Source organism: Sus scrofa, chromosome 12 (genome assembly GCF_054392235.1).
Source record: "Sus scrofa isolate SSC_HxYL_T2T_F1_AM1 chromosome 12, Sscrofa_HxYL_maternal_Yorkshire_Landrace_v2.0, whole genome shotgun sequence".
NCBI lineage: Eukaryota > Metazoa > Chordata > Mammalia > Artiodactyla > Suidae > Sus > Sus scrofa.
In genome coordinates, this window is record NC_139394.1 from 21427880 (window position 1) to 21442266 (window position 14387).

Here is a 14387-nt window from a genome sequence, read left to right on the forward strand (position 1 = left end):
CAGATGGGGACTCAAGTGGAGAGTCTGAGGCAGAGCTTGGCCAAGAGACAAGGCCCCCTGACTCTTAGCCTGGTGTATTTCACTTTTTTTTTTTTCAGTCAATTGTAGTTTTGATTCATGTTAGAAAGGATATCTCAGAATGGGACTCTACTTTGAAATAGCACCTGATGCATGGGTACCCCAGTGTACTGAACAGGTGCATTTTCTCGGGGGCTGGACCACCCTGGGGGTGGTGGGGGTGGGCTGAGTTGTCTCCAGCGATGAGCAGCCCTGCGTGTCCCAGATTCTCTCCTTGATCCAGGTAGAGGTTTTGTTCTACTCGGGCCTCCATCCCTCCAGCGAGGGTCTAGGCTTCTGTGATAGAACAGAGGGGTTCTGCCCATACACACTTTCCGAGAGGTGGCCTTGCAGTCGACACCATGGAGACAGGCTGGGAACCAAGGGTGACTGAAAGACCTTCTCTGGCCGGCGTGTCACCAGTGCCAGGAGAGTTACATGCCTCTCCTTATAGTCCTGGAGCCACTTGTCTGGACTTGGCCCATGGTGGCCCTTCTTTTAATTTTTTTTTTTTTCTTTTTAGGGCTGCACCTGCGGCATATGGAAGTTCCCAGGCGAGGGGTCAAATCTGAGCTGCCTCTGTGACCCAGGCTACAGCTGCAGCCACCTGGATCCTGAACCCACTGAGTGAGGCCAGGAATTGAAGCTGCATCCTCACAAATACTATGTTGGATTCTTAACCAGCTGAGCCATGACAGGAGCGCCACGGTGGCCCTCCTGATGCCCAGGCTGAGTGATGGGGACACCGCTGGAGCCACAGACACCTGCTCATTCAGTCGCCTGGAGAGAAACCTAGAATCAGCTTCCGATATGAATTACACAGGGGAGGGATTAACAAGGCAAGGAGAACACTCACTCGGAGGCCCAGCAGCCAGACACCCCAAACAGGGGAGAGCTGAGTCAGGGGCTTTGGAGGGGCTGACTGCTGGACGAGCACGCTGTGTCACAAATGAGTTAAGTCGGGGTCTGTGGGTAAGAATGGGTCCTGATGTGACAGCCAGACTCTGCCCTAGTTGTCCTAGAAAATAAAAGGGTTGCTCATAGGAGGTCTGCTCAGAGCCCCAGCCCCTGTCCTGAAAGGGCCTCAACGAGGGGCAGTTTTGCTGCCCAGGGGATATCTGGTGACATCTAGAGACATTTTTGGGTATCACAACGGGAGGAGGGGGCTGCTCCCGGCATCCAGTGACAGAATCCAGGGATTCTGCTAACATGTCACAATGCACAGGAAGCCCCCCCCCCCCCAAATAGGCATTACATAGTCTATCATGTCCACGGGTGCTGAGGCTGAGAAACCTGGAGACGGCCCCCTCCTAGGCAGCTGTTGCTGAGGAGCCATTGCTGGGGCAGCCAACCTCTGGAGGGCTGAGGCCCCTGTGGTTGCTCCTAGGAAGGGTTGCCCGGCAGGTGCATTCCTCCCACCCCCCTACTGGGAGCCCATCAGGTGGCTGCCGAGCATTCTGCTGAGGTGTCCACTGGACTGGGAGAGGCCCATGCACCACAACTAACTCTCCTGAGTAATATCAGAGAGAAGCTTATAAAGTGTTTTAAGAGGTTGCTAAATTGCAGCTTCAGAAGCACATAAATGCATCTATAAACGCCGGCCGGCCCTGTTGTGTGTGCCTGCGTGGGAGAGGCGTGAACAGGTTGCTCAAGTCTTGGGAAAACCCACTTTGAGGGTGGAAGACTGAATTTACTTTTGGCCCTTAATTCTCAGGTTCTCCTCCCGGCTTGCTTAACTCTCCAGCTCCTGTCAGGTGTTCTCATTGTGTCCCTGTCCAAAAGATCTACATGCACCATTTCTGTAGCCTGTTTAGGCACCAGGAGGTGGGCTGTTCAGGGGCCTGATTCTACCCTCCCAGCTGCAGGGAACTGGGGACCACAGAGGAAGCTGCCCCACTTGAGGGGTCACAGCCACGACCCTTTTCCAGCCATAGCCACAAACCATCACCAAAAACTGTGCTCTTCGCCAGGCCAGCATTTCTACAGGACCTGATGGTTTTCAAAAACACTTTTACTTCTGTCCTTGTTTGACCCTCCTTGTATCTGTGTGAAGCAGGCAGGGCGGGCTGACAGTCTGCTGTCCCAGCGAGGACACTGAGGCTTTACCAGGGAGGGAGCGATGTGCTCGGCATCGCGGGATAGATTATCAGCGGAGCCGGGGTCTGAACCTAGGTTTCCTGTCCCGATATTCTGGGTGCCTGCACTTGACCTTCATGGTGTGAGAGAAGCAGTGGGACAAGGGCACAGGATTCGGGGTCCAAGAACTCTGATTTCAGATCGAAACTCTGTACTTACTGTCTGTTCATCTTGAGTAGGCTGCTGCTTTTTATTTTTCTTTTCTTTCCCTTTCTTCTCGCCTTCCTTCCTCCCTCCCCCACCCTTTCTCTCTCTCTCTCCCTTTCTCTTTCTCTCTCTTTCTTTCTTTCTTTCTTTCTTTCTTTCTCTTTCTTTCTTTCTTTCTTTCTTTCTTTCTTTCTTTCTTTCTTTCCTTCTTTCTTTCTTTCTTTCTTTCTTTCTTTCTTTCTTTCTTTCTTTCTTTCTTTCTTTCTTTCTTTCTTTGTTTCTTCCTTCCTTCCTTCCCTTCTCTCTCTCTCTCTTTCTCTCTCTCTCTCTCTTTCTTTCTTCAGCTGCACCTGCAGCATATGAAATTCCTAGGATAGGGGTCGAATCAGAGCTGTAGCTGCCAGCCTATGCCACAGCCACAGCAACTCAGGATCTGATCCACATCCGAGACCTACACCATGGCTCACAGCAATGCCAGATCCTTAACCCAATGAGTGAGGCCAGGGATTGAATATGCATCCTCACAGGCACTATGTCAGGTCTTTAGCCTGCTGAGCCACAATAGGAATTTCTTCTTCTTCTTCTTCTCCTTCTCTTCTCCTTCTTTTAAAATAAACCATTCTAAGTTTCAGTTTGGCACTAGTAAAATGGAGACAGTATTGGTCACCTCCCCGGATTGTTGTGAGGTGTAAATGAAATAACTATGAGCCTGGCACATGACAGATGTTCTGTGAATTTTACTTCCCTTTGCTCCTTTTCTTTTCCTTTCTTTCTTTTTGTCTTTTTAGGGCCATAGTCTTGGCATGTAGAAGTTTCCAGGCTAGGGGTGGAAACAGAGCTGCAGCTGCCAGCCTACATCACAGCCACAGCAATGCCTCATCCTTAACCCACTGAGTGAGGCCAGGGATGGAACCCGAGTCCTCATGGATACTAGTCAGGTCATCACCACTGGGCCACAGCAGGAGCTCCCCCTTTGCTCCTTTACCTCCCCCATGGCCCAGTCAGAAGTGAGCAGCTCTCAGGGCTGGGGGTAGTGGACGGAGGTGACAAGCGGGCAGGCGGGTCTCCTCAGGGGAAGGCACGCAGAGAAGGCAGGCACCAAATGTCATTTGTGGGCCACTCCCGATTTACGGGATCTGGTGCAAAGACTTTGAAGAGGCAATAAAATTCCTGCTAGGAAATGACAATAATTGAGAGTCCTGACTTAGCAAACTAAATACCCCATTTTTTTTTTTTTTTAACAAGGCAAGGGATTCTGGATGGGTAGCAAAAAATCGCATTCTAATGAGATTAGCTTCCTGGAATAGGAATAGTCTTTCCCAAGAGCAGCATATGCCCACACCCCACAGAAAGTGTATATAAACGCCCCGAGAGGCCACGAGAGCCCAGAACCTGAGCTCCTTGCGAAGCTACCACCTACTCTGCGAGCATCATGGCCACCCAGTTCTGCTCTCCGATCTTCTCCTCCGGGTCCGTCAAGGGCCTCTGTGGCACATCAGGTGGCATCTCTCGGGTGTCCTCGGTCCGCTCCGTGGGCTCCTGCAGGGTCCCCAGCCTTGCCGGCGTCGGGGGGTCAGCCTCCTCCATCAGGCTGGGCCTCTCCGGCTTCGGGAGCTACTTGCCTGGTTCCTGCCTGTCCTCCGGGTACAACTCCTCCAGCTTTGCCGGGAGCGGGGGCTGGTTCTGCGAGGGCGCCTTCAATGGCAACGAGAAGGAGACCATGCAGTTCCTGAACGACCGGCTGGCCAACTACCTGGAGAAGGTGCGCCAGCTGGAGCGGGACAATGCGGAGCTGGAGAGCCGTATCCGGGAGTGGTACGAGTCTCAGATCCCGTACATCTGCCCAGACTACCAGGCCTACTTCAAGACCATTGAGGAGCTTCAGCAGAAGGTAACGGGGACCTGGTCCCTCTCCAGCCCAACCCCCCAGCCCTGTTGGGGGAGCTGCTTCATCCTGCTAAAGATGGGACGGTTGCTCTTGGGGGATTCTCTCTTGTATCGGGACCAGCTTTTCTCTTTAGAGTCTTGGTTTCCTGGGAGACCCAGACCTCTCTGCGGCTGGGAACCTCCCTTCCCTTCCAGCCATTCCTCTAGCCAGCCATCCCCCCTCCCCTTCTGTCTCAGCCATGGGAAGGGCCATTCCACCCACCAAGTCCCTGCTGGACACAAGCCGGCGCCTGATGCCTTTCAATCCTTTCACTTATTAATTCCTCATCTTGGAGTGATGGAGCTCCCTGGGCCCATTTAAAGACGCACAAGTGAAGGGAGTTCCCATCGTGGTTCAATGGTAACAAGCCCGACGAGCATCCATGAGGATGCAGGTTCCATCCCTGGCCTGGCTCAGTGGGTTAAAGGTCTGGTGAACTGTGGTATAGGCTGGCAGCTGAAGCTCCTATTTGACCTCTAGTCTGGGAACTTCAATATGTTGCAGGGGCAACCCTAAAAAGACCAAAAAAAAGAAAGAAAAAGATGTAGAAATTGAATTTTAGGGAGGTCCATCAACTTGCCCAAGATCACCCAGCCTGCTAGTGTTGGATGCAGAACCCGAATCCAAGTTGGCCTAGTTCTCTCCACTCACCCTGGTGCCTCCCTCTGTGCTGCTCTGGGGACTGCAGATGTCAGGAATGATGGCTCCTGGCACTCCTGTGTCGCCCTTCCCCGGACTGATGCTCCTTCTATACCTGGGCTCAGGGCTCGGGGCTGGAGACGCCGAAGGTGTCAGTGGTATTTAGAAGCAAGGCCTCCGAAAGCTGGCCTGCCCCTCCCACCTGCTCCCACCGTGCTTTCCAAGCTCATAGGATGCCCCCTGTTCTCCAGATACTGATAACCAAGGCTGATAACGCCAGGCTGGTCCTGCAGATTGACAACGCTAAACTGGCTGCTGATGACTTCCGCACCAAGTGAGTGGCCTGATCTGGGCAGGTTGCTGTGCTGTTCTCTTGCCTCTGTCCCCTGCCTCTGGGAGCTGGTTAGGGGATAGTGGGGCCAGATGGAGCTGTAAGTGGGAACCGTGGCATCAGCTCTGGGTCCCTTCTGGGTCAAGGGAAAGGATCATTGTGCTGCTGACCCCACGTCCTCAGCCACTGCAGCTGAACAGCAAGGCAGTGTGTGCTCTGCCTGTGCATGGCTGCTTTGCCGCAGACTCGGCAGGGTTCTGTGCCTGCAGGTACGAGACGGAGCTGGGCATGCGGCAGCTGGTGGAGGCTGATACCAACGGCCTGCGCCGGATCCTGGATGAGCTGACGCTGTGCAAGGCTGACCTGGAGATGCAGGTGGAGTCCCTGAAGGAGGAGCTGATATGCCTCAAGAAGAATCACGAGGAGGTGAGGCTGGTGCAAACTCCTGACGTTTCCCATCGAGCGGGGATCCCCTGCTGACCCCTGGGGATGACCCCTGTGACAGTTGTCTCCACAGTGACTCCATCTGATGTTTATTGGTGGCTCACTGTGTGCCAGGAACCATAGGAAACACTTTGCATTTCATTCATGTTCCATGTCATCCTCATGATCATTTCAGGAGGTAGATACCATTACAAACTCCATTTTACAGATGCAAAAACTGAGGCACAGATGGGTTGAGTCACTTGCTCAAGGTCACACGGATTCCACACACCTGCCATGACACTAACTCTCCATTTGGACCATAGGGCCTGGTAACAATTCTATTTGCCTAGTGTTTGCATCATTCCTTTACTCCCTCAAATCCTCTGTGGAGGTAGTTAGAGGAGCATGAGGCGATGGAGGCCCAGAGAGGTTAAGTATCCTGTGTAATGTCACACAGCTGCAACAGAAGGAGGAGGGTTTTTAACCCAGATCAGTCGAACCCATATCCAGCATCCTTTTCACAAACTTACACCTTCTCGCCTCCTCTCTGCAGGAAGTCAACACACTGCGATGCCAGCTTGGGGACCGACTGAATGTGGAGGTGGATGCCGCTCCCCCAGTGGATCTCAACAAGATCCTGGATGACATGAGATGCCAGTATGAGGCCCTGGTGGAGAATAACCGCAGAGACGTGGAGGCCTGGTTCAACACCCAGGTGGGGCCAGCCAGCCCAGAACAAACTGCTGGTGGGGGGTGGAGTGGGGTCACCCATGACAGTAGTTTTACTTGCTCTGATATATGCTCTGGGTCCTCTCGTGCTTTTCTTTCTTTTCTTTTCTTTTCTTTTTTTTGGCCGCCCCATGGAGTTCCCAGGCTAGGGATCGGATCTGAGCTGCCGTTGTGACTTATACCACAGCTGAGGCACACTGGATACCTAACCTACTGTGCCGGCTGGGGGTCAAACCTGCATCCCAGTGCTGCAAAGATGCCACACTGGAATCTCCCTCTCCTGCTTTTTCAGACGGAGGAGCTGAACCAGCAGGTGGTGTCCAGCTCCGAGCAGCTGCAGTGCTGCCAGACAGAGATCATCGAGCTAAGACGCAATGTCAACGCCCTGGAGATCGAGCTGCAGGCCCAGCACAGCATGGTGAGTGTGCTCTGCCCGGGCAGCCAGCCCCCGATCCACCAGGCCTGGTTGTCGTGGGGCATGATCACAAGCGGTTCGCTATGCCCAGGGCTGGGGGGGTCTCTGGGTGGGATGCCCTGGGTGGGGATCCCTCTCACCGGCAGTGCTTCCTCTTTCCCATCGCAGCGGAATTCCCTGGAAGCCACCCTGGCGGAGACGGAGGCCCGCTACAGCTCACAGCTGGCCCAGATGCAGGGCCTGATCAGCAACGTGGAGGCCCAGCTGGCCGAGATCCGCTGTGACCTGGAGCGTCAGAACCAGGAGTACCAGGTGCTGCTGGATGTCAAGGCCCGGCTGGAGTCGGAGATCGCCACGTACCGCCGCCTGCTGGAGGGAGAAGACTGCAAGTGAGTGGCCCGTGGGACCTGGAGTCCAAGCTCGGGGAAGGGCTCACCTGGACCCAATCCTCAGTGCTGCGGGGAGGGCGTCAGTGCTGAAGGTCATTGCGCAGGTGAAGGGCGACTGATCAGAGCCTCTGGAGAGAGATTCCTTCCAGCTCCCAGCTTTGCATGTTCATGGGGAGACAAGCTGGCTCCACTCACAGCGCTTCTCCAGCCATTGGTTTTGGCTGGGAGTTTCTGGTCTTGATTCCTACAGCCCTTGGGGGTTTCAGAGGCACTGTCTGAGATCATTTGTCCTTGTCACCCACCTATCTCACTTGACCCCCTGTTTTTTTTCTTTTTATGGCCGCACCATATGGAAGTTGCCGGGCTAGGGGTCTAATCGGAGCTGCAGCTGCCATGGCAACGCCGGATCCGGGCCTCCTCTGTAAACTACAACACAGCTTGCGGCAACGCTGCATCCTTAACCCACGGAGCGAGGCTGGGGATCAAACCCACATCCTCACCGACACAATGTTGGGTCCTTAACCCACTGAGCCACAACGGGAACTCCTCTATGTATGTCAAACATGAATGTCAGTCCAATGGCCAATGCCAAACGCACCCTGACTCAATCTCATTTCCTCAGGCTGCCTGCTCACCCTTGTGCCACAGAATGCCAGCCTGCTGTTAGAGTTCCTTATGTCTCCAGCGTGCCCTGCGCCCCGGCTCCCCAGCTCAGCACCCAGATCCGCACCATCACGGAGGAGATCAGAGATGGGAAAATCATTTCCTCCAGGGAGCATTTGCAGCCTCTGTAACCAGCCCAAGGGGCAGGCCCTGGCCCATAGGTCAGAGGACACCCCTGTGGGTCCCGGCTCTCAACGACCCCCTCCCCCTTCCTTAAAAGGACTCCCCGCTCAGCAGAATTTTCTACCAAAATACTTCTTAGGTTGTGTTTCTGGCTTTAACTGCTTTTAAGCTGTGTAAAACTGGGCTGCCCTGGAAACTTACCCAATAAAGTGTGTTCTCTTGGCATAGCAACCTGGCCTCTGTCTATTCTCTGTGGTTAGTAAGTGGGGGTGTTTGATCAGGGCCTTGCTGTGAAGGTGTGGATTTTGGTTTCAGGTCTGGCTTCTCCGAGGGATAGGAAGTGCCAGGGGGATTCAAAATAGTTCATAACTGGGATACTTCAGGGCCTGGTCCATGAGAACAGATGACAGCCCAATCTGGATGGCTGCTGGCCATAATCTACAGGCTTGGCCCTGCCCCGGGCACCGCCTGGGGTGGCCCCAGAGGAGGCAAAGCCTCCCAAGCTGTCCTCCCTGGTGGCTCCGCCTGGATCTGGTGATTCTCTCTTCCCTTCAGTTTCTCGTCCTTATTCAGCTCCTATCACACTCCTGGCCCCCTCCAGGCCTGACACTGGGGACAGTGGAGGAGAAGGGGTTCCAGGGCCACGCAGAGAGGCAAACTCCAGGCAGCCAGCCTGGGTCAACCTCCCCAGGGAGGGGCGTCGGGGGAGCTGGGGGATGCAGGCGGGAGGGCCCGGTGAATGCATATCCCTGACACTGGACACAGGGCTGAAGTGCAGGGCGGCAGGGACAGTGAGGTGGAGAAGATGGGGCCAGACGTGGATTGGCGGGGGGAGGCGACAGTCAGACCTCACTGTGGAGCAGAGTCCAGAGTGTCCTGGACTCCACTGGCTGAGCCACACTTGTCTGGGCATCAGGACTAACAGTGCCTGGCCATGCTCTCTGATCAGAGCAGCTGGCCCGTGAGAAGCCTGTCCTGCTTCATTCTTCAGTTGAGACTCTAGGCCCAGAGGGGGCAGTGGCTTGCCTCAGGCCATACAGAGGTAAGTGGCAGGGAGGAGGCCATTGCTCAGCTACTCTTTTTTTCCTTTTCTTTTTCTCTTTTGTGGGCACCCCCTCCGCATATGGAAGCTCCTAGGGCCGGGAATCGACTCTGAGCTGGAGCTTTGACCTACACTATAGCTGCAGCAGTGCTGGCTCCTTAACCCACTCGTTGTGCTGGGCCAGGGATAGAACCGGCACCTCCACACAGACAAGCCAGATCCTTAACTACTGTGCCACAGTGGGAACTCTTGCTCAGCTCTTCTGACTCTAACTTGGAGGCTCTTCCCAGCACATGGGTACTGTGTCACCCCCAACCCACCCCTGACCCCTTCCCTCACTTTGTTACTTCTGGGCTCTCACTTGAGCCCAAGACCCATGGGAAAGACCCACAGTTCTGCTCTATGTCACCAGGTGTTTGGTGCCAAAGATGAATCTTGGACCTGCTGAACAAGCCAGAGGTGCAGCAAACACATCTTGGACCTTAGGAGAAGATGCACTTCGGCTGAGATGGAGTAGCTGGCTCAGACCCTGGGTCTTTGTGCTGAAGCCATGTCATGCGACCTCGCTGGTCCAGCTGGCACATCTGTGCAATGGGGCTATAGGAGGCTCCAGTATGTGCACAGCACCAGGGAAGTGGTAGCTATGAGTGCTGATGTTAAACGAAGAGTCCCTGGGCTGAGTGGCAGGTGGGAGATCCCACTGGGTGAGTCGAAGCTCTTCGCTTAGTTGCAGGGCAGGATTCTGGTGGGGCCAATACTGCGGGCCAGCAGCACCCTCAGAGCTGGACAGTGAACCCAAAGGGCTTTGGGGCAAGAGGCCAGACAGGAGGGCCAGTCCATATGGTGTTAGCCCTGCCCTGCTGCTCTCTGAGCTCCGCACTCCTGCTCTAGGGCGTGAGGTCTGCAATTTCTGCTTCTGCCTGAGGCTCAGGCATGCGCAGGGCGCACTGCACCCAGTTTGCTGGTGCAGACATAGCCAGGGAGGGGCAGTGGGCTCAGCCTCTGTTCCGGCTCCGGCAAGGGAGTGGCAGACACTCCGCACAGGCTTGGGACCAGACAAACAATCATGCTGTCAGGTCCTCCAACTGCACAGTGTGCTCCGTGCTAATGTGCACTCTGCGCTGCAAGCGTGCATCCTCAGCCTCGTGATGTGCATTCAAACAGCCTGTGTCTCGGGGGCACTTTATTTAGTAGCTTTCTTCACCATTTTTTTTTTCTTTTTATGGTCGTACCCGTGGCACATGGAAGTTCTGGGGCCAGGGGTCGAATTGGAGCTGCAGCTGCCAGCCTACACCACAGCCACAGCAACACTGGATCCAAGCAGCATCTGCAACCTACACCACAGCTTGTGGCACCGTGGGATTGTTAACCCACTGAGCGAGGCCAGGGATCGAACCCCCATTCTCATGGACACTATGTGGGGTTCTTAATCTGCTGAACCACAAGGGAACACCCTCTTTAGCTTTTTGTCAAATTGTTCAGAGCGCCTACGTTGGTTAAGGAACCCCTGCTCTCAACCTCACCCAGGTCTGTAAGTGAGTTCCAGTTTCTACCTCTTGTCGGCGTGCGTGCTGTTTGGAGCGGGCATTCACACAGCAAGCGGCAGGCTTAGGACCCCCTTCTCAGCTGTTTCAACTCCTATGCCATCGCTCTTTTCTCGACATCAACAGAGAAAAGATATATTACATACGATCGAATTTCCCCAGAGTGAAGAGAATAGTTTCTTTCAAGGCAGGGTCCCGTCTTCTTTGCACTTTCCAGCTCCGGTGTCTGGCTGTCTTTCGCATTCACACATAATCAGATCAATCCATCAATCAACAGCTAAGAACTGAACACCCTGTGCATGGAAAACGCAAGTGTGTGGGTTTATCTAGGGAAAGCGGGGGTGGGGGAAGCAGCTGGGCCAAAGAGGGGGCATCACGCATTGTTCCCTGGTTGCTGGTGGCGCAGCTGTGGAGACACACCCTATGCACCACCACACAGCCCCAGGGATGGCAGGTGTGTGTGGTGGGCTGGCTTTCAGGTTCTCTGGAGCAGAGAGATCATTCCCTTGGAGAGTCCAGGGAAAGCCTGAGGGGAGGTCTGAAATTGATGGGAACATTGGAGGATGGGCAGAAGTCAGAGGAAAGAGAGAGGGAGCTCCCTTCATGGCTCAGCAATTAATGAACCCAACTAGGATCCATGAGGATTCGGGTTTGATCCCTGGCCTCGATCAGTGGGTAAGGATCCCGCGTTGCTGTGAGTTGTGGTGAAGGTCACAGACCTGGCTTGGATCCTGCATGACTGTGGCTGTGGCTGTGGCATAGGCTGGTAGCTGTAACTCCGATTTGATCCCTAGCCTGGAAACCTCCATATGCCACATGTGCAGCCCCCAAAAAAAAGCAAAAAAAAAAAAAAATTCTGAGCCACACCTTGAGTGCTGCATTGGCTTTTGGCCCAGAGAACACTTGGTGTTTCACCAAAGGTTCGTCTGGACAGGCGCCGCACCGACCCAGGGATGCTTTGATCTGCTGCCCTCCCTGATTGCAGTGTCCCCATCTGAAGGGGTAGGGAGAGCGAGCTTGACTTGGGAAGTAGCTTTCCCTCCCTGCTCTCTACTCACTTTTGCTCTCCTTCCTTCCTCTTTCCCTCACCTTCCATGCTCCTTTCTTCTCAAAAAAGTTCTTTCTTTGCTTCCTTACTTAGCACAATGTCCCAAAAGGAAAAGCATCCATCCATCCATCCATCCACCCATCCATCCATCCGTCCATCCGTCCGTCCATTCACTATGAAACCTCCCGAAGCCCGCTACTATGGTTGACACTATAGAGGCTTCATAAGAAGTACGAGGTCCGTCCTGGTCCCCCAGGGCAGAGAAGGCTGGGACAGAAGACAAGTGGAGAGCATCCATGAAGGGAAATCCAGCAGATCAAACGTGGATCACCGATGTGAGTGTTCAGAGCCAGGAGGCCTTGCAGGGCTGGGGTCCAGGGAAGGTTCTAGGGAGAAGATCAGGCTGGGGCTGGAGCCAGAAGGCCTGGGTCTCAGTCTCTTTGGGAAGACCAGGAACCAGCACCCTACCACCCTAGGAACCAGCACCCTACCACCCACGGTTGTGCTGCTGGGCGTGTGGGGGCCTCAAAGAAAAGATGCACCTTGAATGGTTGTGCAAAGGCTAGTTCTGCTGGCTCCATGGCTCATCGGCTGTGTGAGCTCAGGCAGGCTCTGAAACACCCTGAGCCTCAGTTTACTCACCTGCTGAAGGGGGGGCACTGGGGATGCTGTCTTAGGAGGCTGTTTTGAAGAGCGCAAGAGAGAATGGGTGGAGAGAGCCCAGTGAATGCTGGCTGGTTCCCTTAGCCTCGTGATTAGCAGAGCTGCCAGGGAGAGCCCTTTCTGGGAACCCACGTGACACTTGGGTGACATAAACAGCATGGGGCTTCCTAGGCCTTGGCTACTGTGGCTCCTCTGGGTCCTGTGGCTTCAGGGTAGCCCTTGTTGAGCCAGAGCACGTCCCCAGGAGGCTGTGGCTTATCACGGCTCTGGCAAAGCCTGCGCCCCCGTGGGTGGGAATGCACACACCCAAGGAGGTGCAGCCAGGCTTTCTGCTGAGCTGCGCCCTTTGCACTGGAGCACGGCTTTCCAGGCAGGAGAGGCTGAGGCAGCCAATGGGGACCTGGGCTTGTGCTGGGCGGGGGCTGGTCACACTAGGCCCCTGGGTGTGGGAAGGGCACGGTGACTCATGGGTGCTCTCTACCTGAGGGCCCCAAACACATGCACCTGGCCCGTGGATTGGTAGCCTCTGTGCTCAGAGCCCACTCATGCTCCCTGGTGACAGCTGCTTGGCATCGCCAGGCTGAGTACAAGATGCCACCCATGTGGGGGACCAGCAATCCCAGTAGCTGCTGTCCCCGAGCACTTAACCAGAAACAGCTGCCCTTCTAGATGCTTCCAACGCAGGTGGTCCTCACAGCGGTCCTCGGACGTGGGTGCTTTATCCTCTTCCCATTTCACAGGGAAGGAAACAGAGGGAGGTGGAGAGACATGAAGTGACATGGTTGGTATGCGGTGGGGCTGGGATTTGAACCCACGGAGTTCACGCGTAACCACAATGCTGTGCGGCTTCTCCTGGGACCCCAGAGGCTGTTGGCCACCCCCTCGTGGAGCACACGCGCTGCAGTCCTTTTCACTCTCCTCAGAGCCCAACCACGTCCGTCCGGCAGCCCAGGGCCGGATGCTGGAGCAGAGTGGGAGGCGGGCTGTGTCGGGATGGCCAGGCCAGCCCGGGGTGGGCAGCTCGGCTCTGTGGCTGGAGACACTTGGCAAGCTCTTAGCATCCCCTGGTCTTGGTTTCCTCAGTTTGGATGTGGGGATGGGGCGCTCGGGCTCACAGAGCCGCGTGAGGACCGACACGGTGCCTGGATGACAGTGGTTCTCCCGTGGGAAGCTGAGACTTGTCTCTAGAAGACTGGGCAGGACCCGGGGCTGCAGGGCAGGCCAGAGGGCAAGTCCCCCAAGGCTCTGCCTGACGACCCCCATCCTGGCTCCACCTGCCTGTCCTCTGCTCAGCTCCTGGGTCCTCTTCCTGCTTGTGTGGCAGGTGGGAGCAGCTGAAAAGCAATCCACGCTTGTCAAGCTCTTGGCGTCAGTTCAGACAATCCCGATAGCAGAGAAGAAACCCCGAAAGTCAAGTTCTATGTGCTTCTGAGGAGGCCTCTCACGTGCCCTCAGGTCCCCAGAAGAAAAGGCTTCCCTTTTACTCAGCCAGCCCCGGGGAAGACGTGCCTTCCCACACTGGGAGGGGTCACCACGAGTGGGGGCCCAGGGAGCTGACCTTTAGTCCTTTGGGCTGGAGCTGAGGCTGCACAACCAGAGCAGAGTTCCCGGCAAGAAAGGAAGTGGGGATGTGTCCCCTGCAGCTCGGCTGCATCTGGGGTGACCACCTATCCCATGACTGAGGGGTCCCCTGGAGAAGGGGCTTTATCACAATCCTGGGGAATTTGGGATGGTTGGTCACCATAGCCAAATTTTCTGGGCCATTCTAGTACCTTTTGTGTCTCCCCAGGCATGAAGTCCCTGCCTTCCAGCGACAACCAGGCTGGCTGGTCCATCTCCCAGGAGCCAGCCCCGGGCCTCCTCTAACTCCCTTAGGCTCATAAAAGGAGACACTGGTGGAGAAAGTCAAGACGGCTGGATCCCACCCCTCTTAACAAGGAGGCTGTGGTCTGGGTGCTGATGACAGGTGCCTTTGAAGAACAGACAGAGACGTGGTCCCCGAGGCGACACGGGGTGTTGGAGATGAGTCTCGACGTGGCCGCTGGTCCAACGGGGCTCCTTTTTTATGAGCCCGGGAAACGTTCATGGGAAGCTAAATAACAGGTTAA

At 55.2% G+C, this 14387-nt stretch overlaps 1 protein-coding gene across 1 annotated transcript; it reads left to right on the forward strand.

The window, feature by feature from the left end:
• The first annotated feature begins 1331 nt into the window (after positions 1–1331).
• On the forward strand, positions 1332–8210 carry KRT36 (keratin 36). Its single transcript, XM_003131432.6, has 8 exons — positions 1332–1700; positions 3586–4231; positions 5158–5240; positions 5507–5663; positions 6217–6378; positions 6685–6810; positions 6976–7196; positions 7819–8210. Exons 2-8 carry the CDS (start codon positions 3773–3775, stop codon positions 7988–7990), a joined length of 1380 nt encoding a protein of 459 aa, XP_003131480.2. The 5' UTR covers positions 1332–1700; positions 3586–3772; the 3' UTR covers positions 7991–8210.
• The last annotated feature ends 6177 nt before the right edge of the window (positions 8211–14387 follow it).

Excerpts from the sequence above, each read along its gene's own strand:
- KRT36 (XM_003131432.6), top strand. The coding sequence starts at position 3,773 with ATGGCCACCCAGTTCTGCTCTCCGATCTTCTCCTCCGGGTCCGTCAAG. Across the intron at positions 6,379-6,684 it reads AGGCCTGGTTCAACACCCAG|ACGGAGGAGCTGAACCAGCA; the intron begins GTGGGGCCAGCC and ends CTGCTTTTTCAG. Across the intron at positions 7,197-7,818 it reads CTGGAGGGAGAAGACTGCAA|GCTGCCTGCTCACCCTTGTG; the intron begins GTGAGTGGCCCG and ends TCATTTCCTCAG.